At 41.1% G+C, this 16,245-nt stretch overlaps 1 protein-coding gene across 3 annotated transcripts in view; it reads right to left on the reverse strand.

The window, feature by feature from the left end:
* The window catches only part of TTC28 (tetratricopeptide repeat domain 28), a 695,665-nt gene that overhangs the window by 276,960 nt on the left and 402,460 nt on the right, over positions 1-16,245 (reverse strand). For all 3 annotated transcript variants that reach the window (XM_062182795.1, XM_062182794.1, XM_062182796.1), the window contains 2 exons: positions 14,600-14,747; positions 244-516 (listed from right to left, as the gene is read on the reverse strand). In XM_062182795.1, the coding sequence (XP_062038779.1) occupies positions 244-516; positions 14,600-14,747 (421 nt within the window). The remainder of the gene's footprint in view (positions 1-243; positions 517-14,599; positions 14,748-16,245) is intronic.

The following is a 16,245-nucleotide window of genomic DNA, read 5'->3' on the forward strand; positions in this document are numbered from 1 at the left end:
GATATTTAATTATGAGTCCAGACCTCTGAGGAGGGCAACGAGGATGTTAATTCATACCTCTCGGCCTTCGGAGGACCTTGGTACTCTGCTATGTGAAAAGCTGTAAAGACCCCAGTACTCTAAAACAGAGAATGTTCTAGAGACACACTTTTCATTGCATATGTTAGCCCCATTCATGTCAGGTTAATCAGCTTTGTTTGTGTCCTCTTTACTCTGAAATAAAGGAGAGAAGTGTAACTCTACCTAAGGTCTTGGCTACATCCAAGTCCTGCTGCATATATCCAGTGCTCTTCTCTGTGTTTCCAAGAGACCAGTACGCACTGCTCAGGGCAGAGAAAACAGAACCTCTCAGTTTGAGGCTGCAGGTGCCAATCTTCAGCGCGGCTTCTAAGACAACCACAGAAGCCCCGTGATGGCCAGCTGTCAGGAGCTCCTGCCCAACCACAGACACGACCACAAAGGGACTCTTGTCCAGTTTCATTTTCTGAAGCTGCTGATACGTGGGCTCGAGGGAGTCTGAAGAAACACAAAAGAAAACAGAATGTAGGATGATACGCAAACATTTTTACCATTATTCTCTAGAAATAGATGTTTACCGTAACTTTTAATGACCTATTTCAAGTAAAAAGTCTTTAAACTTTAATCCAGTACTACCCTAACAGTCCATTTAACCATATCACTAGTATCACCAACCCCAGTACAACAATTTCTTTCTGCTCACTCTGGCATGCAGACACCACACATCTCTTTCTGTCTTTCTCTGATTGTGAGGATCAGTTTCCCGGAATGGTTTTTCTCTGCCCTGCTGCCTTCCCAAAATATCACAAACACTTTCCTCCAGTCCCACTTCCATGGAGTAGTAACCCAAGGGCCTCCAGGTCACAAAAATTTTTATATCTAAATTTCAGTGGCACTTCATTTATTTTCACTTTATTTAAAAGGCAGAGAATGAGATGGTGGGGGCGGGGAGGGGCAGAGAGAAAGAAACAGAGAGAGAGACAAAGAGAGATCTTCCATCTGCTGGCTCACTCTCCAAATGCCTACAACTGCCAGGACTGTTCCAGGCTAAAGCCAGCAGCCTACAACTAACCCAAGTCTCCGAGGTAGGTGACAGGGCCTCAAGCACTTGAGCCATCATCTGCTGCCTCCCAGGGTGTGCATCACCAGGAAGCTGGGTCAGAAGTGGAAGAGCCGGGATTCAAACCAGGCACTCCAACATGCAGGCATCCTAAGTGGTGACTTAACAGCTGCACCCAATGCCCGCCCCTTGAGTTGCACTTTTTATAGTTAGTATGGCTCAGTTTTATCATTAACAAAACTTTAGAATCATTCTATATGTCTAATTAAAAGAATTTTTTCAGCTAAATATGAAAACCATTGTAGGAATGTTTAATATTTTAACTCCCTAGCAACTGGCACAATGTGGGAACTCAGTAAGACTCACCTTTGTCATTCAGGTGAAAGTCCCTAACATGTCTGGCATTTGATAAATGTTAAACCTGAATCGGAATGACTGATTAATAAACCTATCCACAGTTTTTCCTAGAAGATATAATAAAGGAAGCTATCCTTATAAAATATCTGTCGTTCTCACTTATAACTCAGTGTCCACTGCTGCTCTGAGACCAGAATGCCCAAATTAAAAATATTAATAATTTTTATTGTGGTCACAAATGAAATGCTAAAGTAAAACAGAAGATAAAGTAAATTTGCTTTTTATTGTCCCGTGGTATTTTAAAGGTCATGGATTGGGGATCAGTAAGCCACAGGGAGGTTCATCCCATTTGAAGCTAGGTTTGAATGTAGATGACCTCCAAGCTCTTTCTCCCCCTTCTCTCTCTTTTTCATTTTTTCCTTTAAAGATAACTGCAGTTAACTATAGTCCTACAATAAGAATACACTTACAATGTATTTTTGTAAGCTTTCTTCAAAAACAATTTCATATTATTTGTTCCACTATGCACATATGAAAAAAAAACTATAAAAGGGATTGTTTCTTTAAAAAATCTTGACTCTTCTAGCCAACAGTACTGCATTAAAACGTAATTTTTACAATTTATGGCTTCAAATCTCAACTCTCTACTAAGGACCTCTCGCCCAAATCAACATTACCACGGAAACCTTGAAACTTACTGGTGCCTAAAGCATTTTTTCCCTTCAATCAGATCACTAAACAGAGAACAAAGAACATTTTTACACCTGTCAAGATGCAAGTAGTGCATAGTACCAGTAAACACCAGCTAACCAATAGAGCTAAATACAGGCACAAGACCCCAGGATTTGCTAGAATAGAAAAAAACAATACCATTTTAAAAATAATATTAGAATTTTGGTGGTGCCTGCTGATGGTTTTGGCAGCCAAGGATAACCAAATCAGCATCCTGCTGCTCAATTAGGAGAAACAAAAATAAAGAATTTTAGAGCTGAAAAAATTTCAAAAACACCTTCATTTTAGAAATGAACTTGGGCCAGGGCCAAGACCAGAACCCACTACAGAACTCTAAATCCAGTCTCAATGATACCATACAAAGCAAAAATTCTTAGTTGGTAGTAACTGAAACTAATCTTAGCTAAAGAAACACATTGAGTGACGGCTAGATGGGTGGAAAACCAGGCCTCCGATCCCACAGTCAGCATCATTCCACAAAGGCTGCCTTGTGAAGGCAGCATAACTGCTCTGTGCCTAAACACAGGTGCCACAGCCTGCAATATTGCCTCCACCACCACTGAACACTATCTGTGAAGAAAGGATGCCACTGTTGTCACCCACCACCATCAGAACAAATTCTGTGCTACCCTTTCTAATTAAACCTTCAGCTCCTGATTCAAAGGTGGGGTTCTAGCTGCAAAGGAGAACAGGAAAATTAGGAACTCATGTTTTCACCTTTTGTGGTACAAGTTAGGAAGCAGAAGAAGAAGATGGGAAATTCCCAGAACACAGGAAGAATGTTCAGACACCACAGCTCAAAATGACTGATGGCCAGCTAAGGTACTATGCTTCAACTGGTCATATTTTTTCACATAGCAACCATAGCTGACTGAGAAAAAACAGTCATTTTATTGAGCTTCAAAAAACATACAACAGTAGAAAAAAAAGAGAAAACATTTCAATAGTTAGAGAACTGAAGACAATATCTGAAAGATTCCCAAAAGAATCTTTAATTGTAAATCCCATTCAACTGGGTGGTACTAATGCCATCTTACATGTTAAAGTACTAATATTAAGTGTGGAATTGATTGATCATATAGATAGGATTAAGTGTCAAAGGGATCACATAAATAGGACTGTCTGGTAATAACAATAGATGGAATTAAAAAGGAGAGAATGTTCCAACATGGGAAGCAGTCCACACAGCAGACTCATAGAGTGACAAACATACTAAACAGCACTCTGACCTCAGAATCAGCCCTTAAGGCATTTGGATCTGGCTGAAAAGCCCATGAGAGCATTTCAGGCATGGAAAGCCACTATGGCAAAAAGTAATCTATATGAATGATTTCTTTGAGTGAGACCCCAGTGGAAAGAAGGGGCCATCAAACTTTTCTCTGGAGGGAGGAGAGAACTTCACTTTATTTATGGCCCTGTCTAAATACTGACAGAGTTTGTGGACTCAAAAGTCTTCCATAGCCTTGGCAGTTCATGTCAAGAGCCTCAGGTGATCACTGACATCAAAAATAAGAATGTCAGTTCTTAACAACAGGAGTCACTGTGCACTTACTCCCCATGTAGGACTCTCTCCTTAATGAGTTGTACTATGAGAATTAACAGTAAAACTTGTTTTCAAACAGAATTTTACACTTTGTGTTCTGTGTGGGTGCAAATTATGGAAATCTTTACTTAGTATAGAGTTGGTCTTCTGTATATAAAGTTAATTAAAAATGAAACAATGAAGAATGGGATGGGAGAGGGAATAGGAGGTGGGACGGGAGTTGGGGTAGGAGGGTGGATATGGGGAAAAGAACTGCTATATTCCTAAAGCTGTACCTATGAAATTTGTATTCATTAAATAAAAGCTTTCAAAAAAAGTAAAAATAAAAAAATTGTACAAATATTCACTAGAAAAAAGTGAAACTGAAATGAGAAATAAAAGATCAAATTTCTGTTTGTTGTACAAAGGAAAGAAAATCAACTACAACATAAATGTTAATGTAAACAAAGTTAATATACAATACATAAGAGTTTGTGTAAGAGAGATTATCAAAGACAATTGGGAAGCTGAAAGTAAGCAGAATTTGATTTCTTAAAGAGCAGGACTTAGACAAATCTTTGATTTTTTTTTCTGATAGGGTTGTCCCAAATAAATATGCCAGAAGATAGGCACACAGAATGACAGAGAATGTTAAGCAGATGAATTTTGCCTCTCAATCAGAAAAATTACTTGTAGCTTAGACAGCACCTTTCTTAGCTCCTCTAATAATGACTCTGTCCTTTGTTCTAGACCCTGTCTAGTGCACTTGGGCCTCATTCCTTTGTAATCATAACCTCTACTCTACCACCAATGGCTCTACTCCCAACCTGTGTGTACTGATGGTCCTCTTCCCCACTTAATGCTGTATAATTGTTCAGACCTGGTTAAGGCCACTCTTAGGATCATTGGTTACTATCCTCACCCTGTCTTTTATGACCTTGTCTAAATATGATCAGAGTCGGGGAACTTGGAAGGCTTCCATAGCCTTGGCAACTCATGACGACAGCCTAGGGTGGTTACTGGTGCCATAAACTAGAGTGTCAATTTGTTGGGTCAACAACAGGAGCCACTGTGCGCTTGCTCCTGATGTGGGATCTCTGTCCTTAATGTACTGTACATTTTGATTTAATGCTATAACTAGTACTCAAATAGTATGCTTCACTTTGTGTTTCTATGTGGGTGCAAACTGTTGAAATCTTTATACTAAATTGATCTTCTGTATATAAATAGAATTGAAAATGAATCTTGATGTGAATGGAAAGGGAGAGGGAGCGGGAGAGGGGAGGGTTGCGGGTGGGAGGGAAATTATGGGAAGGGGAAGCCATCGTAATCCATAAGCTGTATACTGGAAATTTATATTCATTAAATAAAAGTTAAAAAAAATATAGAAGGCATGAAGCCAAAGCTAAAGATCTATATTTCATGGGGCCGGGGTTGTGGCATCATGGGTAAAGCCGCTGGATGCTGGTATCCCATATGGGCTCTGGTTTGAGTTCTGGCTCCACTTCTGATCTACCCCCCAGCTAATGCACTTGGGAAAGCAGTGGAAGATGGCCTGAGTCCTTGGGCCTCTGCACCCACATGGGAAACCTGGATGAAGCTCCTAACTCCTGGCTTTGGCCTGGCCCAGCTTTGATCATAGTGGTCATTTAGGGAGTGAACCAGCAGATGTTGAGAACTTGTCTCTCTCTCTCTAACTCTGCCTTTCAAATAAATTAAAAGAAAAATCTTGGCTCAGTGGTATAGAAGGCTAAGTCTCTGCCTGTGGTGCCGGCATCCCATATGGGCACTGGTTCATGTCTCAGCTCTTCCTCTTCCAATCCAGCTCTCTGTCATCGCCTGGGAAAGCAGTAGAAGATGGCCCAAGTGCTTGGGCTGCTGCACCTGTGTGGGAGACCTGGAAGAAGCTTCTGGCTCCGGACTGGCGCCCACCATTGTAGCAATTTGGGAAGTGAACCAGCAGATGGAAGACCTTTGTCTCCATCTCTCCCTCTCTCTGTAGCTCTACCTCTCAAATAAATAAATAAATCTTTTAAAAAAAAAGATGCATCATCCCCTGTAATGATGATGTACATAAAAATCTTTAAAAATCTGCATTTCTTTTTTTAGAGGCAGAGGCAGAGATAGAGATAGAGAGGTCTTCCATCCTCTGGTTCACTCCTCAAATGGCTGCAATGGCCAGAGCTACACTGATCCTAAGCCAGGAGCCAGGAACTTCCTCCAGGTCTCCCACGAGGGTGCAGAGGCCCAGTACTTGGGCCATTTGTACTGCTTTCCCAGGCCACATCAGAGAGCTAGATCGGAAGTGGAGCCCCTGGGTCTCAAACCAGCACCAATATGGGATGCCAGCATCACAAGCAGCGGCTTTACCAGCTAGCCCACAGCACCGGCCCCAAAAGATCTGTATTTCAAAGCCACAAAGTCTGAGTCTCCTAACTCTGTCACACCCAATCTACAAATGTGTAAATGTAGATATTTGTGTACTTATATATGCATTTTTGACTTTTTTATTATTTAATAAATGTGAATTTACAAAGTGCAACTTTTTTATTGTTGTGGCTCCCCCCCTCCCGCCAACCTCCCTCTCTCCCGCGGTCCTCCCCTCTCCCACTCCCTCTCCCATCCCACCCTTCATTGAGTTTCATTTTCAATTACCTTCATATACAGAAGATCAACTTAGTATATACTAAGCAAGGATTTCTACAGGCTGCCCTCACACAACCGCACAAGGTATAGCATTTTTAAAATAAAGCATTTTTTAAAAAGATTCATTTGTTTATTTAAAAGTCAGAGTTACAGAGGAGAGGCAGAGAAAGGAAGAGAGACAGAGAGACAGAGAGATCTTCCAACTGCTGGTTCACTCCCCAGATGGCCCCAACGGCTGGAGCTGGGCTGATCCAAAGCCAGGAACAAGGAGCTCCTGCCAGGGCTCCCACACAGGTGCAGAAGCCCAAGGGCTTGGGCCATCTTCTACTCTTTCCCAGGCCATCAGCAGGGAGCTGGATCAGAAGTGGATCAGCCAGGACTTGAACCAGCACCCATACGGGATGCCAACATCTCAGGTGGTGGCTTTACCTACTATGCCACAGCACCAGCCCCTTTCACATGATTTTTAAGGTTACCCACTTACTATCTTCCACTTCTCTGTGTTAGTCTTTTAACATTTCAGTTCATTGTACCTTATAAATGTTTAAACAGATTTGGATGTTGTAGTATACCAGTACTCCCAGCCATGGATTTAATCATAATTACCAAGTGAGATTGAATTTACCTTTATTTGTTCCTGTAATGATGCCAGGCCTGCTTCTTGCTGGGATTTGTCTCTTGTGTATATTTTCTGTTTTCACATTAACTCAGTGATCTAAGAACTATTAAGTTTGTGGGCTCTCACCTGTGTCGTGCTTCTACAGCTAACTTTATGAAATGCTGGTGGAAAATCGATGTTGAATATATATAAGCTTTTCTCCCAGGGTCAAGTTTTGCTCATCTTTTTTTGCCTCGTTGCTCATCCTCAGTGAACTCTTTTTCTCTGATCTTTTCAGGTGAGGGCACCTTTTTCCAGATGCCCATTTCTGAATTGTCTCTGAAAACATAGGTCTCCTTTCCCCCAAAAAGCTTGGAAACTCCAGCACCTCCATTTGCTTGTCCAATGACTAGGCAAGATTGCTTCTTTTCTCTGTTCCCTAATCCCTGTCTAATTTAAAGAAGAACTAACCCCAGTTCTTCTCAAATTATTCAAAACAATTAAAAGGGAGGAATTCTCCCAAATTCTTCCTATGAAGCCAATATCACCTTAATTCCTAAGCTCGGAAAAGATGCAACAGGGAAAGAAAACTGTAGCCCGATCTCCCTGATGAACATAGATGCAAAAATCCTCAACAAAATCCTGGCCAATCGAATCCAACTACACATCAGAAAGATCATCCACCCAGACCGAGTGGGATTTATCCCTGGCATGCAGGGATGGTTCAACATTCGAAAAACAATCAATGTGATTGTTAACAAATTGAGTAACAAAAACCATATGGTTATCTCCATAGATGCAGAGAAAGCATCTGACAAAATGCAACACCCTTTCATGATGAAAACTCTATCAAACTGAGTTTAGAAGGAACATTCCTCAACACAATCAAGACAATTTATGACAAACCCATGGCCAACATCATACTGGATGGGGAAAAGATGGAGGCATTTCCACTGAAATCTGGTACCAGACAGGGATGCCCACTCTCACCATTGCTATCCAATATAGTCCTAGAAGTTTTAGCCAGAGCCATTAGGCAAGAAAAAGAAATCAAAGGGATACAAATTGGGAAAGAAGAAGTCAAACTATCCCTATTTGCAGATAACATGAGTCTGTACATAGGGGATCCAAAAGACTCCACTAATCAAACTCCACTTTATCAAACTCATACAAGAGTTTGATAAAGTAGCAGGATACAAAGTCAATATACAGAAATCAACAGCATTTATATGCAAAGATAATGCCATGGCTGAGAAAGAACTTCTAAGATCAATCCCATTCACAATAGCCACAAAAATAATCAAGTACCTTGGAATAAATTTAACCAAGGATGTCAAAGATCTCTACAATGAGAATTACAAAACATTAAAGAAAGAAATAGAAGAAGATCAAAAAAAAAAAAAAAAGGAAAAATCTGCTACGTTCATGGATTGGAAGAATCAATATCATCAAAATGTCTATTCTTCCAAAAGCAATTTACAGATTCAATGCGATACCAATCAAAATACCAAAGACATTCTTCTCAGATCTAGAAAAAATGATGCTGAAATTCATATGGAGGAACAGGCGACCTCGGATAGCTAAAGCAATCCTATGTAATAAAAACAAAACCTGAGGCATCACAATACCAGACTTCAAGACATACTACAGGGCAGTTATAATCAAAACAGCCTGGTACTGGTACAAAAAATAGATGGATAGACCAATGGAACAGAATAGAAATCAATCCAACTTATATTTGACAAAGGAGCTAAAATCAATCCCTGGAACAGGGACAATCTCTTCAACAAATGGTGCTGGGAAAACTGAATGGCCACATGCAGAAGTATGAAGCAAGACCCCTACCTTACACCATATACAAAAATCTACTCAACATGGATTAAAGATCTAAATCTATGCCACAACACCATCAAATTAATAAAGAGCAAAGGGGAAACCCATCAAGACACTGGAACAGGCAAAGAATTCCTGGAAAAGACCCAGAGGCACAGGTAGTCAAAGCCAAAATGAACAAATGGGGTTACCTCAAATTGAGAAGTTTCTTTACAGCAAAAGAAACAGTCAGGAAAGTGAAGAGGCAACAGAAAGAGCGGGAGAAATTATTTGCAAACTATGCAACTGATAATGGATTAATAACCAGAATCTACAAAGAGATCAAGAAACTCCACAGGGGCTGGTGCTGTGGCTTAGTGGGTAAAGCCGCCGCCTGTAGTGCTGGCATTCCCAATGGGCACCAGTTCGAGTCCCAGCTGCTCCACTTCCAATCCAGCTCTCTGCTGTGGCCTGGGAAAGCAGTAGAAGATGGCCTAAGTCTTTAGGTCCCTGCACCCATGTGGAAAAACCCAGAGGAAGCTCCTGGCTCCTGGCTTAGGATCAGTGCAGCTCTGGCCATTGTGGCCAATTAGGGAGTGAACCAGCAGATGGAAGACCTCCCTCTTTGCCTCTCCTCTCTGTGAAACTCTGACTTTCAAAAAGAAAGCAACTCCACAATAACAAAACAAACAACTCAGTTAAGAGATGAGCCAAGGACTTAAACAGATACATATTTTTTTGACAGGCAGAGTTAGACAGTGAGAGAGGGAGACAGAGAGAAAGGTCTTCCTTCCATTGGTTCACCCCCGTAATGGTTGCTACAGTCAGCGCACTGCGCCAATACAAAGCCAGGAGCCAGATGCTTCCTCCTGGTCACCCATGCAGGTGCAGGGCCCAAGCACTTGGGCCATCCTCCACTGCACTCCTGGGCCACAGCAGAGAGCTGGACAGGAAGAGGAGCAACCGGGATAGGACCAGCACCCCAACCGGGACTAGAACTTGGGGTGCTGGTGCCGCAGGTGGAGGACTAGCCAAGTGAGCCATGGCGCCGGCCAAAACAGACATTTTTCAACAGAGGAAATTCAAATGGCCAACAGACATATGAAAAAATATTCAAGATCACTAGCCATCAGGAAAATGCAAATCAAAACCACATGAGGTTTCATCTCACCCCAGTTAGATTGGCCCTCATACAGAAATCAACAAACAACAAGTGCTGGAGAGGATGTGGGGAAAAGGGCACCCTAACCCACTGTTGGTGGGAATGTAAACTGGTAAAGCCATTATGGAAGACAATATGGAGATACCTCAAAAACCTGAATACAGACCTACCATGAGGCCCAGCCATTCCACTACCAGGAATTTACCCAAGGGAAATGAAATCAGTAAACAAAAGATCTATCTGCACCTCCATGTTTATTGCAGTTCAATTCACAATAGCTAAGACATGGAATCAACCTAAATGCCAATCAACCAAATACTGGATAAAGAAATTGTGGGATACGTACACTATGAAATAGTACACAGCAGTAAAAAAGGATGAAATCCAGTCATTTGCAACAAAATGGAGCAAGCTGGAAAACGTCATACTTAGTGAAATAACCGAGTCCCAAAGAGACAAACACCATAAGTTCTCCCTGATTTGTGAGAATTAATAGCACTCCTAAAATGAAAGCTATAGAAGTGAAATTGACACTTTTAGAGTCAATGACTTGAATAGTGCTTGTCCTGACTGTCAAGGGACAGTTTATTATTGTTACTTTTTATTTTGTATTTCCTTTTTTTTTCTTTCTTTCTTTTTCTTTTCTCTTTTCATACTATAATATTGAACTCTTTATGTAACATAGAGTTAATCATATGTATATTAAGTCAATTGGAAAAAGATTCCAGTAAAAGATAAGAGGGGGAATGAGAGGAGGAAGTAGTGTGTAACTGTAAAGCAGTGTGTTTCTGCACACAGTCCTACAGACTCACTTCTAAGGGGACAGCCTAAAAACTGTCATGGGCTCCAAACCCATAAAAACCAGTGGTATAAATGCCAGCTTAACTGCTAAGATGATCATATTAAATGCTAAAGTCATCAAGCTTTAAGTGTAAAAGTGATCACATAAATAACATCAAGTGCCTGGTATTAATAATAGAATTAAAAAGGAAGGAAAGTCCAATACGGGAAGCAGTCCACACAGCAGACTCCTAGAATGACATTCGCTGTAAATAACACTCTGACCTCCAAATCAACCCTAAAGGTTCCCAGTCTGGCCTAAAGGCCTGTGAGCACATGGACAGCCAAGACACTGTGGCTAAAAATATCCTACACGGAGGAGGCCTGTGAGACCTCAGTGGAAAGGAAGGGCCATCAAAGAAGGATATACTCTTCTCGGGAGGGAGGAGAGAACTTCCACTTGGCTTATGGCCATGACCAAATACTGATGGAGTCCAAATACTGATGGCAGCCTATGGCAAGAGCCTCAGGTGACCACTGATGTCATAAATACGAGTGTTAACTGTTAAAGGAACAGCAGAAGTCACTGTGCACTTACTCCCCATGTAGGGCCTCCATCCTTAATGAGTTGTACTATGAGAATCGACTGCAAATCTTGTTCTCAAACTGTACTCTACATGTTGTATGCATGTGTGGTGGGGTGCAAACTGTTTAAATCTGTGCTTAACATGGAGTTGGTCCTCTGTATATAAAATCAAACTTAAAATGAACCATAATGAAGAAGGAGATGGGAGAGAGAGGGAAGTGGGATGGGAGTTGGGGCAGGAGGGTGGGTATGGGTATATTCCTAAAGTTGTACCTATGAAAAATGCATTCATTAAATTAAAAATTTTTAAAAATCCCTGTCTGTAGAGGGAGGTGACAATATCCATCTGCTAAAGTTGTTTTGAGGGCCAAGCGCTAGAACCTCAAGGCGGGCCCCTGTAGGACGTCTCTTCTGCTGCAGCGGGAAGCAGCACAGCGTGAATTCTGTTCTTGTGCTGGGAGCAGGCGCTGTGTTGCGAATCTGCAGTGAACACCACCCAGTATACAAGAGCCTGCTTATGAGCACTCCCTGGGGAAGTTCCTCCAGGCCTTGGCATCAGGGCCTTGCCTCTTCCATTCTCATCTCCAGATACCCCTAAATAGAACTACCTACAGTTTCTGGGAAATACTGTTGTTTCTCGCATCTCCAATTTCTTTTCAGGTGTCAACTTCTCAGGGAAGTCTTCTCAGACCTAGCTTAGTAGAATTAATAGCTTCCTCTCTTGGGATCCATTTCCCATTCTACCAACTCAAATAACAGCAGACTGAAAGTTGTATCGGCCTAGCTCCAGCCATTACAGCCATCTGGGGAGTGAACCAGTGGATGGAAGACCTCTCTCTCTCTCTCTCTTAACTCTGACTCTCAAATAAGTAAATAAATCTTTTTAAAAAGTGAAAGAAAATAATTTATATTTATACTTATTTGTATATATCATTAATGATTAAAAGGAAATATATGACATATAATAATGTAAATATACCCACAGAAGAAACAGTGAAAGCTAGAAAAATAAGGTAAAACATTTAATTCGGTTAGAAATACAGGCAACGAGAATAAAGAATCAAATCAGTTTCAACATAGATACAGCACCTTCATATAGGAACAAAGGTATACAAGAGGACTTCAAAAGATTCACGGAAAATGCATATTGTGAGAAAACCATGAATGGATTTCAAAGTCTTTTTTGCACCAAAATAAACTAATCCATTAACTCAATTTTCCTGTGAACATCCTAAAGTATCCTCACGCTAATAAAGGTTGGCCCTGCATTAAAAGAAATTAAATCTTGAAACTTCCAAAAGACTAAACTACAGGAACACCGTGGGGTCTGGGGGCTTCACTGGCTTACATGGCTGCATTCAAGATTTACAAAACAAAGACAACCGCACACCAGATCAGACCTAGGGAAAGTGACTCAGACCACACAGCTATGTGACAATGGCAAAATCTTAGATACAGGAGGCTAAGATAAACAGTGGGTAAAAACCGAGCAGCAAATGATGACAGATGTTATGAATTACAACCACACGACAATAAGAGTGGTCATTAGGTGTAGGACGGCACGCCACATGATGCTGCCAAGTCTCCGCAAGAAGCTGGAAAGAGAAGCCCACCTGGAACAGACAGAGTGGTAAAAAGCAATGTTAAAAATAAATGAGATAAATTAAATTGCCTCAAGGGAAGAGAAGAAAATATTGAAGCGCTCCAGGCACCTGTAAGAAGCAGCTCTCTCCAGGGTCGGCCTTAGTTCACTCGCTATAAGATGGGAAAGAACATGGCACAGACAGCCCTAAGGGGGACCGCAGCTCTGAGGTACTTTTCCGCAGTGCGATGAGGATTTCCTTCCATTCATCTAAACAAACTGCTTCAAAGGCAGAATGGTAAGTGAGATTCTGCGGAGATCAGCACACTCCCTCCACTAAAGCAGAGGCCGAAACTCCTCTGAACAAACAGGTGATATCTTCATGAACTAAATAAAAAATGCTCCATGTAAATTATCTGCAGAAGGGTGGGCAGAGAGGATGAGAAAATACTAGAACAATGGAAGAGAGAGACAGGTTGGATTTGTCGCTGTTGTCCACTCCCTCCTCCCCGAGCCCTGGAGCTCCAGAGCGCATCTGCTCGCAGCCAGGGTTTATTAACAGCAGGTGCCCCAGTGGGAGAAGCCCTTAGGTTCCTACCGCAAAGACTCGGCTTTCTATGGATTATAGAATCACACCAAGAGAGGTATTCCTACCCCTTCTTTTCTAAAACATGAAATCCCTAACTTGGAGGGAAAATATCGTTTATAGTTATGAATTGTCCAGAGACCATATGAGTACCATTTAGTTCATCAGACTTTCATTTGGCTCATATTTTGAGCCAAGTATAATACTAGCCAGCACACTAAAACTATCTAATAATGCAGACATTTTCAAAACTAGATAAAATATCAAATGATGCTGCCATCAAAATATTTAGCTTCATTCTCCGTATGAAAAATTCAAAAATGAACCATTTCTGAGTCAAAAATAAAGTTCTGCTTGACATAACCTAATTAATGTGAAACATTATTGGCTGTCTGTTATATGCCACAAACGTGCCTGAGTGTCTCCATGTCTCCCCAAAGACAACAACTGGCATACACTTCCAGTCAAACCTTCCCAAGAGCTCATCCCTCAAAACTCAATGTTCCACAAAAAGAAGCCAGTCTCTTTGGGGCCTCAGAACTCCTCTCACCTCCACAGCACCATTTTCAATGATTTCTCTTCCTTTTTTAAAATAGCAATTGGTATAAAGTGGAAGTAATAAAAGGGAGAATAAATGTAAACTAGTGACTTCTCTTGTTTCTCTCTCTTTTTAATTCAATGTAACCTATTTAAATGCTCTTCTGAAAAATGTTAGCACAACCTACAGTTCGATACGCATATCCTTTCTGAAAATAAGAATTTCTAATATCTTCTCTTACTTGATCATTTCTAGAAGGCATATGGTCCACATGAGAAAATGAATTTATTATTATGGGTGTTGTGGTTTGGAACTACAGGTTCTTAGAAATATAAAAAAAGGGATTATTTAAATAACTCTAAAGTTCATAGTTGTTGATTCTATTACCCACAGTCACTACATTTTTGGTTAATGAAAAATTTACGAATATAATCTAGGTCCACAGACTTCCAGGTCAGTGGGCTTTCCATCACACTCTTCTGCCTCATTAACATCAGATATTGACAGTGATTTTTGATCTTCCTTTGTCTAAGAATTCAGATCTTGGCAAAGCAGATAATCCATCAATTCTCTAGGCTTGAACTTAAACTCTTAGGAGGCTAGAAACGAATCACATTTACCTCTCATGGGAGATTTCATGGCAGCTTCTACCATCCCCACCAGAAGCTGGAGGCTCTTGGGATCCTGAGCTAGCCCGGAGGCAAAGGCTGCCAGGGCATCCGCATGACGTCCAAGGTACTGGAGGGCAACGCCCTGTCGGAAGTATGCCTGGAAGTGAGGGGAGATAAAGCGTGCTTTATTATTGTACTGTGCAGTAACAAGTCTGATGGTGATTTCTCACTAGCAAAATAGGCCAGCAGAAATAAGACTGAGATGTCCTTATTTATAAAACCTAATAAACAGTCCATAAGCAAATGGACTGATTTCTTCAAACATCATAAAATGTAACCATACTCTTCAGGCAACTTCTGTATAAAACCTTCACTCTTGGGGCTGGTGTTGTGGCAGAGTGGGTAAAGCCACCGCCTGTGCCGCCAGCATTCTAAATGGGTGCTGATTCAAGTCCCAGCTGTTTCACTTCTGATCCAGCTCCCTGCTAATGCACCTGGGAAAGCAGCAGAAGATGGCCCAGGTACTTGGGCCTCTGCACCCATGTGGGAGACCTGGAAAGAGCTGGTGCTCCTGGCTTTGGTCTGGCTCAGCCATGGCCATTGTGCCATTTAGGAGGTGAATCAGCTGGAAAAAAAGGGGAGAAAAAAAGCCTCACTAGTGCAGTGGTGTAGTAGGCTAAGCATCCCCCTGCGGCGTCAGTTTGAGTCCCAGCTGCTCCTCTTCCCGTCCAGTTCTCCCTATGGCTAGGGAAAGCAGTAGAAGATGACCCAAGTGCTTGGGCCCCTGTACCCACGTGGGAGACCGGGAAGAAGCTCCTGGCTCCTGGTTTTGGATCAGCCCAGCTCTGGCTGTTGCAGCCATTAGGAGAGTGAACCTGGGGATGGAGACCTCTTTCTCTGTTTCTCCCTCTCTCTCTACGACACTTACTAATTTAATCACATTCTTTGGTAATGGTTGACATAACTGCTTTTATTGTTTTTGATGCTTTTAAAAATATTTCTAATCCTAATTTCAGCTCCTTAAGCTTCTCAAGGACAGGAACTTAGAGACTGCCCCAAGTGTCTAATATAGTGCCAAACAAATAAGAGAGAAATTCCACTGATTTTTCTATTTTCGCCTTATATAATAAAAGGAAAAAAATCATTGTGTGATTGTCATTAAGATAATTTCAATAATGAGTAATATAACATGACTACATATTTCTAATGTGGTGTATCAGACATAATATTTAAAGCAGTTGCCTACAAATATGTGTTTTGTTTGGATCAAAAAAATCGTTGTCCTATATGCTCTTCAATCTGATCAGTTTAAAAACTAGAATTATCATGTGTGGTTATAAGAAAATATTCCTTCTTCTAACTAACTGCAGAAAGGGCCAGAGAATTAATGAAATGTTTGAAGTTAGAACTTAAATATTTAAATTTTAGAACAGTTGTAAGAAACTTCAATTTGTTTTCAAATACACAGAGTAAGAGCAAGCAAGTAAACAAAATATTATTAGTATGTAACCAGCAAAGGACCCAGTACCTAATTGAACAACACATTACAATGGCACATTGTTAGGTATTCATTTGCTTAGATGACAACATCTACTTCTGAAAGACTTAGTTTCCTACTCCACTTAAATACTGCTGTTCACAATGCTTTTTTATGA

This window comes from Lepus europaeus, chromosome 23 (assembly GCF_033115175.1).
Source record: "Lepus europaeus isolate LE1 chromosome 23, mLepTim1.pri, whole genome shotgun sequence".
Taxonomy (NCBI): domain Eukaryota; kingdom Metazoa; phylum Chordata; class Mammalia; order Lagomorpha; family Leporidae; genus Lepus; species Lepus europaeus.